Source organism: Equus przewalskii, chromosome 31 (genome assembly GCF_037783145.1).
Source record: "Equus przewalskii isolate Varuska chromosome 31, EquPr2, whole genome shotgun sequence".
Taxonomy (NCBI): Eukaryota; Metazoa; Chordata; class Mammalia; order Perissodactyla; family Equidae; genus Equus; species Equus przewalskii.
In genome coordinates, this window is record NC_091861.1 from 9,538,472 (window position 1) to 9,561,209 (window position 22,738).

The window sequence follows — 22,738 nt, forward strand, 5'->3', positions numbered from 1 at the left end:
ATCTTTGAAACGGTGTTAGTGACACTCTTCCCGGGGCGACCCCAATACCCCACCCCCTGCTGAGAGTTTCTGCACATCTGCAGTGCCAGGGACCCATGTGCTCTGTGGTCTTGCTTCTAGAAGAACAGAGGCTTGCTCTAATGCAACCTAAAATGAGGATGATACCCAGTAAGGTGTGCTAGATTCTTAATTTACAGGTACAGCAGGAGGTGGGGGGCACGTGGCGGGTTCAAGGATGGTTGGTGGTGGGACGCATAGGAGACCGAAGGGACATGTGGCTTGTCAGACATACTAATTTGTCAGGATCAGGAAGAACATTCACAGTTCAGTCATTCATCTTACAAATACTTTTTAAGGGCTTTCTTCCAACAAACGGGCACTGTCTCTCCTCTCCTGGTAAAGAGGGAGAGGAAAAGGCTTTCAGGCCACAGAAAGAATTTGAACAAAGGTCCTTCGGCTAGAAAGAGCCGGGCACTGGCATGGACCCGCAAGAAAGTGCCAGGGCTGGAGCATGGAGGGAGCAGGGGTGCAGAAACTGAGGGTGGAAAGCAGAGAGGCGCCAGGTCACGCGGGGCCTTGATGCTGCGGGAAGAATTGGGGACTTTATTCCTCAGGGCAATGGGGACACGGGGGAGGTTTGTCAGCAGGGGCATGTTCAGCCAGACCTGTGCAGTGGGGACAACGGAAACGCCAGGCAGGAGGCAAGGCCCCACCAGAAACCCTCATTAACTCGTATGGGAAGAGGGGCCCACTAAAAGCATAACGGTGGTCCACAATTCTTAGTAAATAGTTTCTAAAAAGGTTTGATTAGTGTATAACTTTGAAAAATAATACCAAAAATTGTGAAAAAAATGTTTTCTTAGATTTCACAATGCTTGTGTAGTAATTGCAGCTTTGTGCTGCATCTTAGAACTAGGAATGAAATCAATTGTTGACTTTTTTGAGGCGTGTGCTTTTTCCAAAGAAATGACGAGACAGCAGGATGCAACACCCTCCGTTTCTCGCTTGAGTTTCGAAGCAGAATCAGGAAAACATTCAAAGACTTCATCAGTTTTCCCAAGGTCCTCTTTCAACCCTCTGATGCTCTGACCATGCCCCTTTGAAGTGTCAATCCTGCCTTGAGCCGGGTCCGTTTTCTCTTCCTCGGCGGCTGTAACTGCTTTAACTCTGCCGGGTTCGACGTGGACGGTGGCTCGGGAGCAGCTCTTCTATGCCAGTTTCATCAACTTCATGAAATCCTGCAAACTTAGCAGAATGTTCGTTGTCACTTTGCAGCTACTTTGCATTATATTTGCATGTGAGACGGGCTTGATGGGTAGGGATAGGTATTAGTGTTAAGCGGGGAGGATGTTTAAGTGCAAATGCGTGAATATTTTCACATCGTGACAAGTTTGTTTCTTTCTGCAACCTCCTAATTACAGCTCCTGGATAATGAACGTTTGCAGAAAGAGGGTCCCTCATAATCCCAGTGGGAGAGAAGGCAATGGCAGGGGGTGTTAGAGAGGAGGGGCTGGATTCTGGAGCTATTTAAGAATAAAGTCAAAAGCATTTGGGAAGCAATTGGATGTGAGTGGAGTGAGTGGAAAGAACCAAAATGAGTCCCAGGAACAACCCCTGATGGCCTAGTGGTTAAAGTTCGGTGCGCTCTGCTTCAGCGGCCTGGGTTTGGTTCCCGGGTGCGGAACCACACCACTCGTCTGTCAGTAGCCATGCTATGGCCACGGCTCATGTAGAAGAACTAGAAGGACTTAAAACTAGAATATACAACTACGTACTGGGCCTTTGGGGAGGGGAAAAAAAGAAAAAAAACGAGGAAAATTGGAAACAGATGTTAGCTCAGGGTGAATCTTTCCCAGCAAAAAAAAAAAAAAAAAAAAAAGTGGATGTGCAAAAAGATAAAAAGACTCCCAGGCTTGAGCAACTGAGAAACTAAAACACTAGTGGTGCTGATGTTTGAGAGAGGAAACCCAGAGGAGAGGCAGGTGGGTGGGAGCAAGATGACGAGCCGTGCTTGATAGGTCAGACGTGGAGGTTAGTATGGGGAGTGGCACCAGCAACTTCCTAGTATAATTTTCGTTTTCGTTTTCTTTTTTTAAAGATTTTTTTAAAAAAATTATTTTCCTTTTTCTCCCCAAAGCCGCCCGGTATATAGTTGTATATTCTTCGTCGTGGGTCCTTCTAGTTGTGGCATGTGGGACGCTGCCTCAGCGTGGTTTGATGAGCAGTGCCTTGTCCGCGCCCAGGATTTGAACCAACGAAACACTGGGCCGCCTGCAGCAGAGCGCATGAACTTAACCGTTCAGCCACGGGGCCAGGCCCTCATTTTTGTTTTCTTGTGGGTAGCAGCCACTGGTGTTCTAGTGTAGATGCTGGTGGTCTGGTGGTTAGGATTCAGGGCTCCCACCACTGAGACCCAGGTTCATTCCACTGTAAGGGAACCTCACCACCGTCTGTAGGTTGTCATACTGTGGCAGCTGCGTGTTGCTGTGATGCTGAAAGCTGTGCCACAGGTATTTTAAATACCAGCAGGGTCACCTGTGGTGGACAGGTTTCAGCGGAGCGTCCAGACTAAGACAGACTAGGAAGGAGGACCTGGCCACCCACTTGCAACAAACTGGCCATGAAAACCCTATGAACAGCAGTGGAGCATTGTCAGATACAGCGCTGGTGGGGAGAGGATGGTGTAAAAAGACCGGGCAGGGTTCTGCTCTGCTGTGCACAAGGACGCTAGGAGTCGGAATCCACTCCACGGCACTAACTACATGCTCAGTAGATGTTTGCTGATTCCCTTGTTTGGGCATCTCTGTGTTTTTGGTTAATTGTGGGTTGGGTGATAACAGCTAACAACAAGAGCTTTATTGAAGACTTTCTACACAGCAGGCTGTAAGCTAAGCACTTTGTACACATTGTCTCGTTTTTATCTTCATAACAACTCCAAGAAGTGGCAACTATTTGATGTTATTGTGATGTAAGTGGATGCTACTATAGGAGGTAGGTCAGAGGGTGAGCCAAATGTTAACGAGAGGGGCAGTGGTGCGGGCAATGGAGAGTGAGGATGGAGAGAGGCTAATGAGGAGCTGTGTGTGGTTTGAGGGGAGGACAGAAGGTTCCTGAAATTTCTTGCTTGTCTTGCCTAGACGTCTAGGGCAAATATTTCCGATGCTGATAACCCTGCTTGCCTCACCTTCTGAGTGGCTCTGCAGAATGTAGGAAAGGCGGCGAGCTAGTGATCCTGGCTCTGACATTGTGTGGCCGACCTTGGGAGGTCGCTTAACTGCTCAAGCCCTAAGCTTTACTCATCAGGAAAGCGGGGAATAAATACCCGCTTGATTGGCACAAAGCTTGGAAGATTCGCTCTAGGAAGGTGCTCTCCTTGTGCGGCCCACCGGAGAGCCACTGGAATTTTCCTTATCTGCAGAGATGTGGCTTATTGTGGGAGACTATCTGAAGTTCATCCAGCCAGCTCCTCTGGAGTCACTGGGTTTGGCACTTGGCACATGTCTGAGATCTAAAACTGCTGTGATCCTCCTCAGGGGCCCTGCCTGGGAAGTGGGGAACTAAATTGAGTCCCCTTTAGTTTAAAACTTTGTCCAATCCAATAACTGAAACAGTCGTTTTAAGCCTAACTCAGTCCCTTTTGGTAACTGGTTAGCCTTTCAGATTCCTCTTCTGCCCTCCTTTCCAAGATGGCGCCGGAGGACCGGCCCACCGGATCCTCGTGTGTGTGCTGGCTGTGTCTGCCGAGCTGTGGTTCGCCTGGTTCCTGCCCTGGCCTTCTACTGGTGTCCACTGCTGGCATCACACTGGTGGCCTCTTTTTTTTAATTTGTTGGTGTCACAAGGGGACTGAGGGGGTTTGCAGAGAGCCAGCCAGGCATCTCTGTCCATCCGTGGCTCACCACTTTCTTAGTGCTCTGGAGGCTGCCCAGGCTGGTGCAGAACTTCTTTCCAGAGTGGTTTTCTCTCTGAGTCCCAGTTGGGGAGGCCCTCGGTCCTCTGGGCTCCCTCAACCCATTGGGCACTTGCTCCTTGCTCTGGAGTTTTGCAGCCCACCTCTTATTGCTCTTCCCTGTCTGCCTTCCCTGGAAGCTGCATTGGCAAATGGGGTCGAGTAGAGAGAAGCTGGCTTACCCATAGGGACCATCAATCAAGGTACTCAAGAGGTACCGTAAAAATGTTAGAGTATTTTTGCTGCTACTGTATGTACGCAAATGTGCATCTTTTATATCTTTTGTGGCCTGATGTCTTCTCTACCCAACTGGAGATTTATATTTATATACATTCTCAAACATTCCTCTTGTTACAAATAAGTCCTTTTCGCTCAGTGTGAAAGGATCCTGTACAATAAACTGTGAGGTACAAACCCATTTTGCAGATTAGAAAACTGAGGATCAGAGGAGTTAGGTGACTGCGGCAGGTCACTCAGCAGACACGTAGGGGCCTGAGGATTGAAACCAGGCTTTTGGAGTCCAAAGCCTGTGTTGTTTCTACTCTTCTATGCTTGTGGGCTTCTCAAGGGCAGGGACCATGTCTTACATCTCTCTCATCCTGGTATCCTGCAGACTGTCCCCCACATGAGGATGCTCGCTAAGTGCTGGTGAGTGATGATGACATGCAAGAACTACGCCCTAAACCTGAAGGGAGGGAATCTCCCTAAGATATGTTTTCCAAGGAGGATTGGAGGCTGGAGTGGTGGGGGAGATTTACGAAATCATGCAAAGAACCCAGAATATAAATGAAGCCTCCGGCTCAGGATGCTCTGGGGTGTGAACGTGGCCGATTTATTCACGCCCCCCAGCCCTGTGCGCCACCCAGCCAGCCTGTGCAGGCGCTGCTACTGGGTGGCTATGTGGCTTGGGAGAGCAGGTGACAATGATCTCAGAGTAAACTGGAGCCTTGAGGTTGCCCAAAGGCCATGACAGAGCTGGAGTCAGGCGTCCCCAGGGCTGGCAGGTGTCTGTGCTTCAGGGCTAAGGCTGGGGAGAGAGCAGAGGGGTGTCTACAGGGTGGAGGCTGGCCACAGGGGAGGGCTAGGCTGCAGGGGCGGGGTCACCAGAGACCCAGCTGAGCTGATGTCTCCCAGGTTCCGAAATGTCAAGCTTTGCCTTGGCTTGCGGAGGTGGGGGCTGACATCTGTATGATTTGGAGGGAAGGAAGAATGGTATAATTATGTGGCTCAAGGGTCCGGCAGGAGGTCAAGAGGTCACTCTCCCACCTCCAGGGAGGCCTGAGTCTAATCATGCCAGGGGTGTTCAGTGGGGCCAATGTTGATGAGACCCTACTCCTGGCGTGGGTACCAAACTCCGGGAGCAGGTCAGAGACTTCCTTCGGCTGTTACAGTTTTCTTTAGCCGGAGAAGACAGGAGTGAGAGAAGTAAGGGGAAAGCAGGAAGTGGCTCCCAGAGTAGTGATAGCTTAAGAAAGAGCGTTATCGTCATCGTCAGTGACATTGATAATACTGAGCAGCGGTTTAGAACTATAGATTTACGCAAAGCCATTTTGTCCACACTCCCTCCAGTGCAGACTTTCCTCAGCCCCTGATTTTGCTGTGGAAGTTCTGGCTCATTAGTTCTCAATGGGGAGCTGATCCCCACCCCGTACCCCCCAGGGGACATTTGACAATGTCTGGAGACGTTATAGTGGGAGGCAGGTGCGACTGGCGTCTAGTGAGTGGAGGCCAGGGACGCCACTGAATATCCTCCAGTGCACAGGACAGGCCCCACGGCACAGAACTATCCAGACCAAAGTGTCAGTAGCTCTGAGTTAGGGAACCCTGTCCCAGCTGGATGCTCTATGTCATAGGAGCATTATTAACTAAGGCAGCAGCTCTAAGTTCTAAACCCGGTTCTAGTCTTATGCAGTATTAACATATGCTGTTTTATCTCCCCTTGTTTGAGCTATTGACTGCAAAATGGGCTCAGTCATTAGACTTCCCTGCTGGTAATCAAAGTGTCAATTTTCAAATCACTTCTGACAATTTCCTACCCACTTGGTTTCAATCAGTCGGCATTATGCTGGAGTCTGAAACGTCTGAGGCCCACGGTTTGCCCCCAGGGAGCTGTCAGTCTAGCCAGAGAGATGGGAGTTGTCAGCAAAGCAAGAAGAGCCACAGTGTGCGTGTGTTTTAATGTCGGTGAAAAGGCAGGAATTAAACGCTGGGGGCTGGAAAAGGCACGAGCAACATCAACGGGAGAGAGAAGGAGGTGAGCTTCCGTGACGGCTTAGCACCGATGCACAGAGCGGAAATAGCGCCTGTGTACAAACCCTGCGAAGGATGCCTCGGCTGTAATCAAATCCTGAAGATGGATTTTTACAAAACGGGCACATATTAGCAGGGTCAAAGTCTTTGCATTACATTCAGCTGTGCAATCGGCAGAGCCCTGTGTGTTCTCCTCGACTGATCTCAGCCCACTGGGAGCCCCCATGGCCATGGACCGTGAGCAGGAGGGAAATGGAAATTAGCCAATTAAAAGTATTTCTGGGGGCTGGCCCCGTGGCTGAGTGGTTGAGTTCACGAGCTCCACTTTGGCGACCCAGGATTTTGCTGGTTTGGATCCTGGGCACGGACATGGCATCAGGCCATGCTGAGGCAGCGTCCCACATGCCACAACCAGAAGGACCCATAACTAAAAATACACAACTATGTACTGGGGGGCTTTGGGGAGAAAAAGGAAAAATAAAATCTTTAAAAGTATTTCTGTCTCTGCCTGTTTCAGGTTCTCCTCTCTTTTGGATAAATGTTCCTCTTTCCATCGCTCTATTTGGTGGTTTCTTGCTTCTTCATGGCCCCTCTCCAGGCTCCCCAAGATGGTGCCTGCATATCAGGAAGGCCGTATGTCCTCCGGGCAGTGCGAGAAGGGCAGCTGGTCCTTGTGTACCTGGTGCTGTCCTCTGGGTCCTGGCTGGTCCCCTGGAGATGTGACTGGTGTATCGTGTGGTCTGTTCTCTTGGTACCATGAGGGTCCAGTGGAGCTTCCCGGGCTGACTCAGGCCCGCCTGGGTGCATGCTGACACATTGCGTCTTCCAGCCAGTCCCTGAGCCACGTGGTCAACACAACCTCTGCAGTAGGGTTGACCTGCCTTTTCCTCCCTGCCCTTGGCTCAGTCATCATCTGTTGGCAGAGGGAGTGCTTGGGGGCGCTCTTTGCCATCTTCTCTCACCTTCTTTCTGCCTAAATACTCCGTGCTGCCATTTTTACTTTGCTCCCAGAGTCCCCAGTGGGAAGCAGGGCATGAATCCTCTCTGCTTTGGCTTCCTCTGCAATCTACCTGGGGTTGAACTCTTGTTGCAACTCCAGCCATTGTTCATCCTCGAGATGGGGGAGGAGACTGCAGGGCCTCCGATGTCTGACCTTTTCTCTTTCTTCCCCTCCTCTCTCCTTCTCCCTGTGGCCCAGAAGCGTCTTCACTTCCTCCCTTGATGTTTGGGAAATTCTGTTAAGTTGCAGCCTGCGTTTTTGCTACCTATGGCTTATAGTAACGCTAGGTGTTCAGACCTTCAAGTTTTGACTGTAATATGTGAATTTTTGAATTTAGAGGTATCTTTTTTAACAAAGGCTGACTCAGGATTATTATTTCTTGATGGACTTAAAAACTTTTTTTTGACAGAGCAGAGCAACGACTTCGTTGTGATGGTTGGGGTCCATCTGATGTTTTCTGGAAGCCCTGAAGCCTACTGATGCAGTGGGTGGGGGGTTCAGGGGGATCGTTCTTTGAGCGAAATAAAGAAGATCGGCTTATTCTTTTAGTAAATATTGAACCCATTACATATATAACCTGAATAAGGAGTAGGAAGAACAAAGCTCAGGAGGTTTCCCGACTCCCCATGAGGTCAGTGACCCAGGACTCCCCACCCTAGCTCTCTGCTTGGCCAAACCTCTAACCCATGACCAGCCTTCGCTGGAGGTGGCTGGGGAGAAGGGACTTCTTCATTAAGATTATTTCCCAGTTTTTTTGTCCACCTTATTCACCACCAAACTTGGGTCCAAAAGCCTCTTGGCTGCTTTTAGAAGTTAAAACTTTGCTCAAAGATCAAAGCTGTGCGGGCTGGCCCGGTGGTGCAGGGGTTAAGTTCGCATGTGCTGCTTTGGTGGCCTGGGGTTCGCTGGTTCAGATCCCAGGCATGGACCTACACACTGCTTGTCAAGCCATGCTGTGGCAGCCGTCTCACATATAAAGTAAAGGTAGAAGGGCACAGATGTTAGCTCAGGGCCAATCTTCCTCAAAAAAAAAAATTAAAAAAAGAAGATCAAAGCTGTGTCTCCACTGAGAAGAACCCAACGACTATGCCACAGCCTTCAAGGCAGTTCTCCAAAACAAGTTCCTGAAATGTTTTGAGCAATAGAATAAATGTCCATCCTCCCCAGAGAACTCTTTGAAGGGGAACACACTCATTTGGCTGTGTTCTTCAGAAAAAGCATCTTTGTCCTGACAATCCATTCACACCTTATAGAGTCACTGGCAGGAATCCAAAAGCTTGTGTACCCGCCACGTCTCCTCAGAACGCTGTGCGAGCCAGGTGGACCCTGTGAAATGTCAGGAGTGAGGCAGATGAAGAGAGAATTAAGCTCTCCTCCAGCTGGGCAGCCCCCTTTGATGTCAGCAACTGAGGGACATTTCATTCCTGTGCCTTGAATTGTAATGTCTCTGGAGTGTTCTAGGCGGGCTGTTGGAAGGAGCTTGGGCTGGGAGCAAGAAGGTCCATTTCAGAAGAGAGGCCAGGCTGCACCCAGTCATGAGGGTCATGAGGCAGCTCTGACCCCGATGAGAGGCCACCTGCCTCATAGAGGGTTGCAGAGCAGTCTCCCCGTCCACTCCCCAGAGGCCTGTGTCTTGGGGACTGTCTTCCCTTGTCTCCCTCTGCCCCAGAGCTTCAGAGGCAAAGGCCCTGATGCTGGTGGAGGTGGAAGCTGTCAGGCTCAGTGCACGTCCTCGTGGGACTCCACTTCCCACACGCCGGGGAGATTCAGGGGCCAACATGTGGAAGGCGCTCTTGGGGGTTTGCACAAGAGCAAAATGTAATTCATTGATTCCTTCATTCCCTTGCTAATTTATTTTTATTGATTGAACTTTCATTGCGTCCCGACTATGTGTCAGCCACCAGCTGGGGATGCCCAGATGAAGGAACCCACATCTCTGCTCTGTAGGAAGAGATCAGAGAGGAGTGGGGAGAGAGACAGCTCCAGTGGCCCAGGAAGGTGCTGGTGGCTCTGAGGAGGGAGTGCATGGGCCGCCGAGGCAGGTCAGCCATTGGATCAGGAAAGCTCGGCCAAGTGGCTGATGCACAAATGGAGGTTTGAGTCCAAAGTGGGTGGTGACTACGATCTGAGGCAGCTTGTGTTCAGTGCACAGAGAAGTATAAATAAGGTCTTTGGGAAACACAGGAAAATGAGGTGACTTGTGGCTGGAGGATGAGAGGCGGGGCCGAAGGCTTCGTGGAGAAGAGGAAAGATTCAACAGGTGGTGTTGCAAGCAGAGGGAACAAACGAGAAAAAGCGTGGCCATGGAAAAGACCAGGGCGTGGTTTGTGCACATCCAAGTTTGACTGGAGATTAGATTCAGGGTGGGAGTATCACGGGAGAAAGGCGGGGGAAGTGGGCAGAGTCATATTGTGAAGGATCTGGTTGCCTGTTTTTACTTCAGTCTTAAGCAACGGAGGGAGTTGGAGGTTTTTGCGTAGACATGACATGATCACAGGTGTTAGCAGGAAGGAGACAGGAGGGATGGGAGGAAACTGTGCTATTTTGTTCACTCTTTGGAAATTGCCTTTTAATGAGATATTGCCCCTCTTGAGTCTTCTGTAGTGAGAAGCAACAAACCCATGACTGCCCGTACGACTCTGCCTCCCCCGGCCGCCGGGTCTGGTCTCCCCTGGGAGCCCTGCTGCCATCAGGACGAGGGTGCTTGTCAGTGAAGTGGAGCCGGGTGAGAGAGGGAGGCGGGAAGCAGAGTTGCCTTCTGGATCAGAAAAGCTCCTCCAAAAGGAAATGTGTGTGTGAGAGACAGAGAGACAGAGAGAATGTGAGGTTGGGTGGGGAAAGCAAGAGGGAAAGGAATTAATTTAGGACCAAATCAGGAAGCTCTTTGTTGACAGCGAAGGACAGACAGAGAAAAAGGCTTTCTAGGGTGACCTGGTGATGGAGCCGTGCCAAACAGATGACGGATCCTCAGAGGCGGGATCCTGGGCCACAGTTTACTCTCCTGAATCTGAGAAAACCATGGGGCGTTCACTCCTGGACTATACATGCAGCTTCGGCCAGTGTTACAGGAAAGCAAAGCCAGATGAGGTCCTCAAAGCATCTCTAAATGATGGAAGGGGCTTCCATGGGAAGATACATTGAAGAGATGCAGATTTTTTTTAATGGAAAAAGTGAAGGTGAGATACACAGGCAGGATTTTGGATTCATTTGAACTGAACGAATGGGAGAAACTTGTCACCAAACCCTCAACTTCTGGAGGTGGGGCCCTGCAGTGAAACCGGACAGAGGCCGCTGTTGGGCCAGTGGGATGAAACATCCTCTCACACTATGAGAAGCGTGTTTAAAGACATGGAGATCTCAGAGACCGATGTAGGGTAGGCGTATACACAAGACGTGCTTACATCATGATGATAGATCCGCCACAGGATGTTGGGGTGAGCCAGAAGTGTCTGGCGCTTGTGCTTAATCTCGTGAAGTCCACACCCCAAGGGACAAAGATGCCTTCCAAGAAAGTGCCACTCACTGACCCGGTCTGGGAGGTCCTGACTTGCATAGAAAGGGGTTTTCTGTTTTCTTCTACATTTACTTGGCTCTGCAAAGACCAACACCAAGCCCTAGGAATTTTAACCTCTCTTGACTTTTATATCTTCTGCCTCAAATTAAGATGATTTAGTGCTCATCAATACCTCAAGAGTGTTAGAAGCGTTGAAACATCAAGGCTGTCATAGTGAGCTCTGAAACATAGAGGGGGAGTCCTTTAAACAGACATGTGGATCCAACTCTCCATCGTCCAAGGTCGTGCTGTGCAAGGAACACACCTGCACACACACTCACATGTGCACACACTCACACGCACACATCCTGGGTTGGCCAAATAGCTTCAATGATTTCCCCCCACCAAATGTTTTTATCAGAGTTGCTAATAAGTGACCCAAGAGACTGGTTTTTGTTTCTTTTTTTCTTTCTTTCCATTTTCTACTCCACTAGTCGAGCGCTTAGGAGATGTGAAATGTTCAGCGTGCAGTGGGCGGTAGGGAGGAGAACCTCCAGTGATTGAGTACGTGACTTCCAGTGAGGCGTCAGGAGCTGACAGCTGCTTGTGACCTTGGAGGAAGGGAGTCTGACTATCTGACTTAGATGGGAAAGGTGTGACATGACTCTGGATTGAACAGGACAGTGAGGGTCTGAGAGAGCAGGGACCCTGCAGGCCTGGCCTGACCAGTGTGTGTCCCCTGTGCCATGGTGCAGGTGACTGCTGGCTTCTGGCGGCCATTGCCTCCCTCACCTTGAATGAAGAGCTGCTTTACCGGGTGGTCCCCAGGGACCAGAACTTCCAGAAGAACTACGCAGGAATCTTTCATTTTCAGGTACTGGACCTTGCTCGGGGCCCTTGATGCTGCTTTCCGTGCTCTCGGGTCCCGCCCCAGATCTAGTGCGTCAGAAACTCTGGGGGTGGGGCCCGGGAGCCTCTGTTTTCACAAGCCCTCCAGGTGGTTCTAAGGCACACTTGAACCTGAGAACCACTGATTTAACATATCCATCCAATCATCCACACGTCCATCCCCCTCCTGTCTCCCCCAGGCCACGTGGCCTTGAGGAAAGCACTTTGGAGTGAGGCTCAGGAGATGCGAGTCTGAGTAACCCCCTGTTGCCACTGCATGATGCTGGGCAAGTTTTCTTACCCACAAACTCAGACCCTGGATTGACGTTTCCTGCTTTCTCTGGCATCTCCTATGTGCATGGATAAGTAAGACACAGGTCCTGCCCTTAAGGAGCTTGGAGCTCATTAAAGGTCCAAGGCTTGACCGCTGATGAGCACTGAGGCGCTTTCTGAGGTCCACCGAAGAAACTCACTCTGCCCATCAGCTTATCCCTATGAGCAGCAGCTGTGTTTTCCCACCCCCAGTTCTGGCAGTATGGAGAGTGGGTGGAGGTGGTCGTCGATGACAGGCTGCCCACCAGGAACGGGAAGCTGCTTTTCCTGCACTCGGAGGAAGGCAATGAATTCTGGAGTGCGCTGCTGGAGAAAGCCTACGCCAAGTAAGTGGGGCAGTGGGGAGCCAGGAGATCCCACAGTCTCCCTGGAGGGCCCCCCAAACTCAAAGTGTCGGGTCCAAGTCTTTCCCAGCACCTGGACCCCCATGTACTGTATCCCTCAGTAACTCAGAGAAACAGAAATTTGGGCTAAGAGTTTAAAATCCCAGCTCTGTCTCATGTGAATCTGTGCATCAGGGGCACGCCCCTTAGCTTTCTCCTCTTTCAAAACCCAAGGTCAGTTCTTAGGTCAATGTGAATCTTTAAAAGAATGAAGAAGAAGATGAAAACAAATACTTAGATACCAGACTCAACAAGGTCTCCACCCTTTGCTCAAGAGTCATTCTCCTTCTCGCTGGCATTCCATGTTCAAAGCCTTCTTTTGGGTTCTTTTAATTAGTTGCATTTAGTGGTACCCTTTTCTGCAACCCCAGCTCCTTTCCAGCCCTATTCCCAAAGCAGGCCCCAGGGGATGCCTCTCAGCCTCGAGGGAGTGTCCCCCCATCCCTACCCATGCCCCAGAAACCCAAGGAGCCAGGGGCAGCTCTGGAAATGTTCCACTTCGCTGCTTTTTCTAGGAGTGGGTGGCCCAGTGAGAGGTGGTCTTAGATTCGTTCCTGGCACAGTGCTGAGCTGGCCACTTGAGACGGTGGCCTCAGCACTTTCCTGGCCCATGTAAAATTGGCGAAATCGGCAAAGGACCCTCATTTACCTTCCAGACCACGCCCTGTCCTAGCACCACCCCGGCCCCCACGTCACGTGGTCCCCTCGTGGGGTTGCTCATGGCTGTGGATAATGCATGCTTGCTTTCTTTTCCAACAGGCTCAATGGTTCTTATGAGGCTCTTGCTGGAGGGTCCACAGTGGAGGGGTTTGAGGATTTCACTGGTGGCATCTCTGAGTTTTATGATCTGAAGAAGCCGCCGCCCAGTCTGTATCATATCATCCGGAAGGCGCTCCGCTCCAGCTCTCTGCTGGCCTGCTCCATTGATGTGAGCCACAATGGCTTCTCTTGGCTCCCCTCCCCAAGTATGGCAGGGAAGGGACTGGACGTGGGTGAGAGGCCTGGGAAGGCTTTGGGCCAGAGCAGAGTCTGGGACTTTCTGGGCAAGTCCGGTGACATTTTAATCCCCAGCATGCGGGAACTGGTTAAGATCTAATTAGTGGGGAGGAACCGGGGCTGGTCTCATGGTAGGAGCTCCAATGCCCCTAATTGTTAGAGCCCCTTTAGTTCTGTGGGAATCGCCCTGAGAATGTAGCTTGATCCCTGGGTCCTGGGCCCTGCCTTTGTCACCTCCTTTTTGCCAAGTAATCTTGGGATTTTGGAAAACAAATATGATGACTGATAATACTTGATGGAGTTCAAGATCGCTGAAGGAAGGGAAGAGGTTCTGAACCAGGGTCGTGCCCTCTCTCTCATGGAGGGTTGGCTGTACGGAGTGCCAAGGTGGCGTGGAGACCAGAGCCTGGAGGCCACCAGCCCTGTGGTCTCTTGTCACCTGTCACTCCACCCACATTTCCTTCCTCTCTTTCTCTTACCTGGTGATCTCAGACGTGTGAATGACATGTGTCAATGGACATCCCAGCAGGATATGTGTGGTTTTGGTGGAGAAGTGGTATGGGGGTGTGGAGGGTGGGCTGTGATGAGGAAGGATGATTGGGAAGCCCTCTCAGTGAAAACGTGGAGAACCAGGACTTGTCCAGAACATTCGTCATGGATAATTAGTCTTCTTCAGGCAGCATGGGGTTGCTCTTGGAGAATTCACGACTTCCCAGTTTCCTGGGGCATTTTAAGGGCTGGTAAGCCACATTCCAGTCTTGGCAGCCACGCAGCGCCCTGCCTGGAACCGAAGCCCTAATTAAAGAGGGCTGAATGGAGAGGGCTCTGCTTACCTGAGCTTCATGGTTTCCCCTGCACCTCCGGCCGCACACCGGGGCCCGGTGGCTGTGTAGTCTGTCTTTGGAAAACATTGTAGGACCGGCCTCAACCAGATCAGAGTCAGCCACGCTGAGTGGACTTTATTCTCAACCCAGGTCTCCAGTGTGGCTGAAACGGAAGCCATCACCCGCCAGAAGCTGGTGAAGGGTCACGCATACTCTGTCACCGGAGTCGAAGAGGTAGAATCATGGGGGCAGGGAGGGCAGTGTGCAATGATGGTACCATAAGTCCAGAGCATCCCTGAGAGGATGAGAGAGGGGATCAGCCCCAGAGCTTCCCAGCCCCGCTGAGGCACGGTCTCCCTGGTTGCACAGAGCCCTGACCACATGTGTGCCCTTAGCTCTGGCTCATGACAAGGGCCCTTCTGACGCTCACCAACTCGGAGATGGATCACGTGCCGTCTCTGAACTACAGCTCTATGGGTTTTAACGAAGTGTAGGCTGTCCTCTGGGATGTGGCCAGGAAGAGGAAGACGGTTCTGGAGGAAAGTTGTAGAAATTGTGAGTTAGATTCTACACTCATTCCAAGAAGTACGTTTGTGCAGGTAAAGCAGTGGAAACCATAGGATCCCCAAAGAGAAAAAAGGCAGTGGTACCCGCGCCTGCTTTCGGGGTGCGGTATAATGATGGAAGGAACGCAGGTAGTCCCCACTCTGCTTCCAAAAAGAATTTGAGGCGGCTTCCAAGGAAAAGCATAGACACAATGAGACCATCCCAATCTGGGCGAAGACCATTCTAGGCTAAAGACAGTGCAACAATTGAGAAATTCATTTTGCTTTGGGTTTCCCAATGGCCGAGGCCCAAAGGGAAATGCAATGGGTGTCTCAGCTCTTGCTATTTATTAAAATGGCATGCATGCATTTTACATGTGTTTGTGTTTTACAAATATGCTCTTGAATCAAGTCAATTCCCAAATCCGAATGGAGCATGTATGTGTAAGCATTGGGCTAGGGTATGACGGAAGATACAAAGGAAAGTAAGACACAGCAGACTTCACGGTTGCTCTTGTTTGTGGGTGTATGCAGGTGCAAGTGTGGGGCTCACAGTGAGCGTTCAGTAAACAGTCGGGGAAGGAGGTATAGACGGGCTCTGGGGACAGGCTGCCTGGGGGGGGGGGTCTGTCCTCCATCTACCACTTACTAGCTAGGTAACCTTGGGTAACAGCCTCTCTGAGATTCAGTCTCAGATTTTTGAGCTGTAAAATGAAGGTAATAACACTACCCAGCTCACAGGATTGTCGTGAGGTTCAAATGAGGCATTTGAAATGCTTCGCGCCATGCTAGTCTGTAATACATACTCAATAAATATGAACTGCTGTGTTATTAATATTTGTTTGGGTGGCATTTATTATTATTAGGTCTCGTATATTAAGAACTGAGTCAACCATAAAACCGAAACACAAGTTAAAGCAGACATAAGCTTGTTTTTGTGCCAGACTCACTATTTATTCAACCAAATTGTGAAAAATAGAGCAGCTGGCCGAAGCCTGAAAACATGTGTTAAGAGAAAATGAGAGCATGGTTGTTTAGGGACCTTTGAAAGATCAAATGCCAATCCTGTTGGGTGCAGACGTGAATGTGGGGCAGCGGGATGCAGCAACTCAGTTGCTTTTTTGTGCGTGGCCTTTGCAGGTGGATTTCCAGGGCCATCCGGAGAAGCTGATCCGACTCAGGAATCCGTGGGGAGAAGTGGAGTGGACGGGAGCCTGGAGTGACAAGTAAGTCCTTTCCCCTCCCCTGGTCCTCACCGCCCCCTGAGGAAAGGCATCAGCAAACCCAGAATAATCATGAGACGGAGGGTAGAGTGAGTTCGGCAGCGGTTTCTGTCTACAAATTAAGCAGCTTGTTCAGAAAACAGTATAAGATGGTTCCAGGCTGGGAGAAGCAAAACAAAAACCACTTAGCTGTCATCTTTGATTCTGGATCTGGGCTCTGGCATTTGCAGAAATGGCAGCTTGGTCGAGTTTTGTTCAGGGCTGGAGGCTTTGCCTGTTTTCTGCCTATCACCTGTGGCTATCCAAAGGTGAGATCCATCACTCACCATTGGATTCTTTCCATTCCACGAACCCTGGTCACTCTGACAAAGGCCAGACCCCTCAGCAAGAGGAAACCGTGCTTAGAAAGCAGAGCTTGACCCTAGGAGCTGCTGGCCACAGCTGGCAGTGACGGATGGGAGTGGCGCTCGCTCTCCCTGGGAGCTCGTTACGGGCGGGTATCCATCTTTTCTGACAGTCATTAACGCCCTGAGAGGCTTTCCTTGGGCGGCCTCTCTGCTGGGGGGAGGAAGTCGGTCAGAGATGGTGACTTGACACCGAGGCCTCCTGCGGTGTCCCAGGACAGCCGTGCCTTGGAATCGATGTCACTGTGGTACGGGAGGATGGAGAAAGCATGGAGCGGTTTCCGTTCTACTTGGCATTGCTGGCAGGGGGAGGCAGGCTGGCTCTGGGAAAGGAATTAGAATTTGCTGGTGTCATTGATGAAGAGCCGTCAGAAATGGGAGTGGTTATAATAACCCCCCTCCTGATATGTTCTTAAATCTCGAGTGTGCCCCCACATCCTGTCCAAACTCTGTGAGGCCACTGGGGCGTTTGAAGGGAACTTTATTACATTTAATCACACATCATTACTGCTCATAACTGCCACACTTCCCTTCAGGTTGGTGTCAAGAGGAAATATGTGTCCCTAGGACCACAGATTGGCCTTCTGTATTGAAGATTTTTTTATTCCATTGCCTAAGATTCAGCAAAATGCAAAACCCCGGTTTCCAACTGCCCCAAAACAATGTCACTCTAAATGAAATTGAAACCCTGAGTTTTGGCCATTTTAACCAACAGCTGTTTATCAAGCTGCCCAAAGGGCTTCTCTGACTTCCTCTCCTTTTCTTGATGTCGCTCAGGCTCCAGCAGGCTGGGACAGGTCTAAGGGTGGGAGGTGGTGACTGGTGAGGACCGTGTGCTCCATCGTCTTGAGATGCAGCCTGGGGTATATATGCACTGACTGTTGGGGGAGAAGGGGGCTTCATCTCTGAGGGACCATCCCTAGGCTCAGCCCAGTGTCTACTTAAATTAAACAAATGTTTTTTAGTTCCAAAATACCAACTGGGAGATTTAGGTGAGATCTAGAATTCTCCAACGTGTCCCCTAATCTTTGTTTACAACAAGCGCATTCTGAGATTTGGTGCTGATCCAATGGATGTTTCAGCGAATGGAAGAGGCCCTGGGAGCTTTGCTGTCTGCTCCCTCGGGGCTCTTGGAGGCCAGCTGCGAGGGAGAGGCCGGCCTTGGGGTGCCTGGCTTTTCTGCAGAGAAGGGAAGGTATCTATGTTCTGCTGAGAGTATTCAGGGAGAGAGTTTTTATTTTAAGTTGGATCTTGATATTGCTCACTTATTTAGACATTGCATAGGTATTTCAGGAAAACCTAACTTTGTAAAGGTCAGGTAGCTGGAGATGGCATTTGAACAGAGCATGTTGGTATTGCCACCAGAAGGCCACCAGCAGGAGGCCTCATCGGGCAGACATTCCTTCAGGGGAATTGCCATAAAACTGGGCCTGACTGTCATTCTTTAGACTCAGGAAGTGGACCATGTCCCTGCCCAGAGGTGGTCAGACTCTCTCCAATGTCTTCACCCCAGCCTGATAGATAAGCCTGGATGACAACTTGCTGACGGATCCTGGTGTGCGTGCCTTTCTGCAACAGCATCCTCGCCTCTCCTCTCTTGGGCTTCCCCATTCCTGTGGTCAGGGGCCTGGGAGGCTTAATCAGAAATGTAAAACTTGCTTGGAGAGTGAAATTAGAGCAAAGCTGCGGAGCAACGTTTCTGCTGCATGTCTGGGGTCACCTTGCCAGTGCCCATGGAGTCCATGTCCCTGGCCTGCGTCCTCTCCCCAGACTGTGTGCTCCCCACCTACTGTGTGTTCTGCCTTTTCTTTCCACATGGCTGGGGTTTTTTTGGCATTCCATTTCTGGCCCTTTGAGGGGAGTTTAGCCGCAGTAAACAGCTCGCACTGCAGCAAATCCTTCAGAAATGACCACCTCTGCTTCCTTTTTAAAAATAATTATAATTTTATTATTCTTTTTCCCCAGTGCACCAGAGTGGAGCTACATAGATCCCAGGCAGAAGGAAAAGCTGGACAAGAAAGCTGAGGATGGAGAATTTTGGTGAGAGAGTTGCTTCCTGCAGAGCTGCCCCCTTAGTTGCGGGTCACTTCCGGTTCTGACAGGGGGCAGCGCATCTCTGTGTATTCCAGGAATTCAACATGGCGCCTGGCCAGGGGGGCTGTCATTCTTCTCCCCCTTTTCACCCTAGTATAATTCTACCTCTCCTCCAGTGTGTCTAAAGCATTGAAACCACAATATCTGGGCCCTCAATGTGCATTAGCAATCAACCTGTCTTCCTAAGTTTCCGTATGTTTCCAATGAAACAAGGCCTTTACTTCTGTCTCTTTAAGACTTATCTTGCCATCAAAATAGGATAACTTCCTTCGTGGGTGGGCTAAGGACGAAATAAGGACACTTCTTGAATGAGTCACTGCTGAGGGGACATCTCTATGCTGGACGTCAGTCAGAACTGAATAGGAGAAGAGCTCTTGTAGGCTTAGCTGTAACCAAGCTGGAGGCAGGGGCTGTGTTCGGATTGCCTGCTGGAGCCTCCTCCACTGTACGGTCCGTCTCTGTGCTTGGTTGGTTAGCTGTGTGATGGAGGCTCTCTCATAACAACGGAGAAGCTAGCAACAGTGAGCAATTCGTGCAGTAGTCCCTGCGTGCTTGTGTCAGTGCGCTGAAGTGGCCTCTGCTTCTTCCCGGGCCCAGGAGACCTGCCTTCCGTCACCTTTCCAGCCTGACTTTCTTGACCCAGAGCCCTCTGCTCCCTCTGCCTCCAGGATGTCTTTTGCGGATTTCTTGAGGCAGTTCTCTCGCCTGGAGATCTGCAACCTGTCCCCGGACTCCCTGAGCAGCGAGGAGGTGCACAGATGGAACCTGGTCCTGTTCAACGGCCGCTGGACGCGGGGCTCCACCGCGGGGGGCTGCCAGAACTACCCAGGTGAGGCAAAGGTCTGCCTGGGCCCCATCTCCTTCTGGCTTGTCCTCCTCGAGCTGGGTGTTCCTCTCTGGACATGCCTTTGCACTCTGTTCTCTGGCTCCTGGGCACCCCTTGGAGGCCCAGCTCCGCCCTGGGGCTTGGAGGCCAGGGCGGCATGGGTGGGCGGTGGCTCTGCAGCCCCTCACCTGAGGCCTGATCTCAGGTAGCACCATTCTTCAGCTTCTGTGTGTTCGGACTGTCCCTGCTTCACCCACCTGCCCCCTGCCCCCCAAGGACGTGCTTCTTTGTACTAACCATGCTCTTGGCCCCCAGCGCCAAGATCTCCTGTTCTTCTCTTGGGCTTCCGCCGCCTGACCCAGCTGGCTAACGCCCATCCCACTGAGCTCTGGGTCGGAGCGGCTAGTGGTGTGCTAGAGGGACACAGGTGTGACGTCTGTGTCTTTCGGGGGGCTGCATCCACTGGAGCAGCAATTTTGCTTTGCGTCTGTGGCTGTCGGAGGTGGAGGGACCTGACTGTGTGGGTTGGGGATGACCACACACAGGGCATGCGAGTGGCACTCCCTGCTCTCATGGGAGTCATTGGCGCTCCATCCCTGAGGGTTAGTCTGGTACAAGCCGTTGCCTCTGCACTAATCTGGGCCCTCATTTACGAAAGGTGGGGAGCCTGTCCCGGCTCACCGGAGATCACTAATATGTACACATACAGGCTCCTCCTAGGTCGAATCAGCTGAGGCAGCTCCTGAGGAAGAAACTGAAAAACGACCCCACATCTCTAAGGAGAAATGAAGGAAAGCAAAACCCGCTCTCTCCACTTCCCACGCCCCCAGACCCTGCGCTCCCCCGTCTGAGGATCTGACATGACGTGCTGATGAACTTAGACTGTAAGCGCAGGGCAGGCCAGCTTCCTTCTCAGGACCGAGCTCCTCGCGGGCTGTGCTCCGTGCTGTGGAAGCAGCATTATATACAGTCCCACACTGGTGCAGGCTTGATCTTGACCAGGCCTCCCCTCATTCATCCCCCTCCCACCCAGAGCTCCCATTTCTGGTGGCAGGGATGCGTGCAGAGCAGAGAGGAAGGGGGAGGAGGGGCACCCTTTCCTGCCCCCATTGCTCAGCTTAACAGCTGTGGGCCCCTGGGAGGATCCTTTCCTTCTTCTGAGCTTCACCTTTCCAATCCTCAACGTGGAATGATAATACCCACCTTCGCAAGCGCCTTGTAAACTGGGTAGCGTTATACAAATGGGAGGTGTTATTTTTATGGCCCATTCTCTTCTTCTAGTTCTGTTAAGGAATAAAGAAAAAACGTAGGGATTGCAGTAATGTTGCATGTGGGAGAAATTAAAATACGCTCACCATTAGCAAGCTCTTAGAAAATGCCTAGGAAATTTGCATGGATCATTCTGGGAGCTCAGAACTGTGGGGATGCCTAAGGTATCTGTACACACGGAATCGCTCTCCCATCTGTGCCGCCACTAGCTGTCGCAGAGGGATGGATGGTTCCCGCCCTTTGGTAATGATGTAAGTATAGACGATTCCAGAATCATCTCTGACTCCTCTGGAATGTACAGATATTTGGTTTTAAAATCAACCCACTTGTGCCCTAAATAAAAAATCTGGAAGTGGGAGATTCTGGGAAGGTGGAATTGAATAAGTAATATTTTTGCGAAGAAAATAGAATAATCAGTGTCTCTTGGTCACCTGTGAATGCCTTGTGTTTTCATCAAGTTGGACCCTGGCTTGGAGGATGTCAGAACTCCCCTCCACCCCCAAGTCCTTTCTTCCCCCAGGGCACATCATTATTGAAATTGTTGAGGTCCTAGCGTGGAGATGCCCCTCATGTCCGGCTTCTCCAATTATGCTCTGCTGCTTGACTCGGTCATAGAATTGCTGTGTGCCCTTGGGTGACCCATTTGACCTCTCTATGCCTTGGCTTATGTAGTCACTATTTTGAGAGATTTTAAAAAAATTCATCTTTGAAACTAGCAGTCTTTTGCAATATCCATAGGTGGTGTGGCGGGCATGCTTCTTAATTGCCAATTATTATTCCTCATGCATTATTAAATGACTTACACTTGAAGGGAGTGTGTCTCATCAGTGGGCTGCAATGCCAAAGCCATCAAGTGAGGCCCTTGGGCTGATGGACAGAGGATGAGCCATGAGGGCGGCTTCAGGCTGCGATCTGAAGAGGGGGCCCTCTGAGGGAGGACACATACCCCTCAGATGGGGGTTTCTGGGGAGCAAGAGTGGTGGTCTCTATAGCCTGTCAGCAGAAGCCTCCTACATAGCCAGCCTCCTCTGGACTTGGTCCTCATCTGTCCCCATGCCTTTTACCCAGAGATCTCCTTCCTCCAGGAGGTAGGTTTGTCTTCACGGGCCAGGAGCTGAGAACAAGGAGATGTCAACCATCTCCCCAGAAAGAATTGGAGGTTCCTTCCCAGGGGGCAGGGTAGCCCTGGGACCATGGCACCTTGACTGTTCCCTGTCAAGAGTGTCCGGGCCCCTGGTTGGTCAAATGGACGAGTGCAGAGTTCCCCAAAGCCATGGGTTGCGCTGCTGGTGTGTGGGTGGGGTAGGGAGATGGGAGGGAATGCCTGCCCACCTCGCAAAGAAAACCCACCGAGGGCCTGCTTACTGGGCACAATTTGGCCAGAGTTTTCTTTCACTGGGATGATCAAAGATCTTCCCTTCATTTTTATTCTCGCCCATCTCCTCACCCCGCACGGGGGGAACCTCCATCTCCCGGGTGACTTCCAGCCACGTACTGGACCAACCCCCAGTTCAAAATCCATTTGGATGAGGTGGACGACCACCAGGAGGAGAGCGAGGGTGAACCCTGCTGCACGGTGCTGCTGGGTCTGATGCAGAAGAATCGCAGGAGACAGAAGAGGATGGGACAGGGCATGCTCAGCATCGGCTACGCGGTCTACAAGGTACTCCCGAGCTGGGATCATCCTTTACCACATACCTGGCGTCTTTGGTGGGAATATTTTGACGAGTAATTGGAGTGCATCTTTCCTATTGCTTGAATATTCCTAATCAAGCATTGTCCTTGCTCCCCTATACGCCTCTCCCAGTGGCCTTACTGAGGCCTGAATTCCACAATTAGAGATTCATTCTTATGGCTTAAGTCTCTGCTGTTAACCTTGAGACATGTAATTCACTAAACTTTGCCTGTCATTGAGGGCTAAGTGACATTAGACTCACATTAGTGTATCTTAGACTCTTTCCAGGTATAGGCTTCTCAGGGGCCAGGAGCCAAGAACATAGGGGCATAAGACACTTGGGATGACAGAAGGAGTATGAGGGCATCACGGAGTGGGAGAAGGGAGGCTGGACATGGGAACCAAAGACAAACACTCTGTTTCTTCCTGGGCATCTTAGAGACACTTGTTGGGACACACAAGGGATGAGCTGGGGTGACAGAAGCTACATGGCCATTTTCAGTTCTGGTGTCTCTGGAATGGGAGCCACAGCTGGCTCTCCTCTCAGGCTGCAGTACCTGGCTCAGCACGCCAGTTTGCACGGGTGA

At 51.0% G+C, this 22,738-nt stretch overlaps 1 protein-coding gene across 1 annotated transcript in view; it reads left to right on the plus strand.

Moving 5' to 3' along the window:
* The window catches only part of CAPN8 (calpain 8), a 62,736-nt gene that overhangs the window by 17,809 nt on the left and 22,189 nt on the right, over nucleotides 1–22,738 (plus strand). The window contains exons 3-10 of the mRNA XM_008543101.2: nucleotides 11,447–11,565; nucleotides 12,105–12,238; nucleotides 13,055–13,223; nucleotides 14,266–14,349; nucleotides 15,801–15,886; nucleotides 18,253–18,327; nucleotides 19,050–19,210; nucleotides 21,964–22,139. Of these exons, the coding sequence (XP_008541323.2) occupies nucleotides 11,447–11,565; nucleotides 12,105–12,238; nucleotides 13,055–13,223; nucleotides 14,266–14,349; nucleotides 15,801–15,886; nucleotides 18,253–18,327; nucleotides 19,050–19,210; nucleotides 21,964–22,139 (1,004 nt within the window). The remainder of the gene's footprint in view (nucleotides 1–11,446; nucleotides 11,566–12,104; nucleotides 12,239–13,054; nucleotides 13,224–14,265; nucleotides 14,350–15,800; nucleotides 15,887–18,252; nucleotides 18,328–19,049; nucleotides 19,211–21,963; nucleotides 22,140–22,738) is intronic.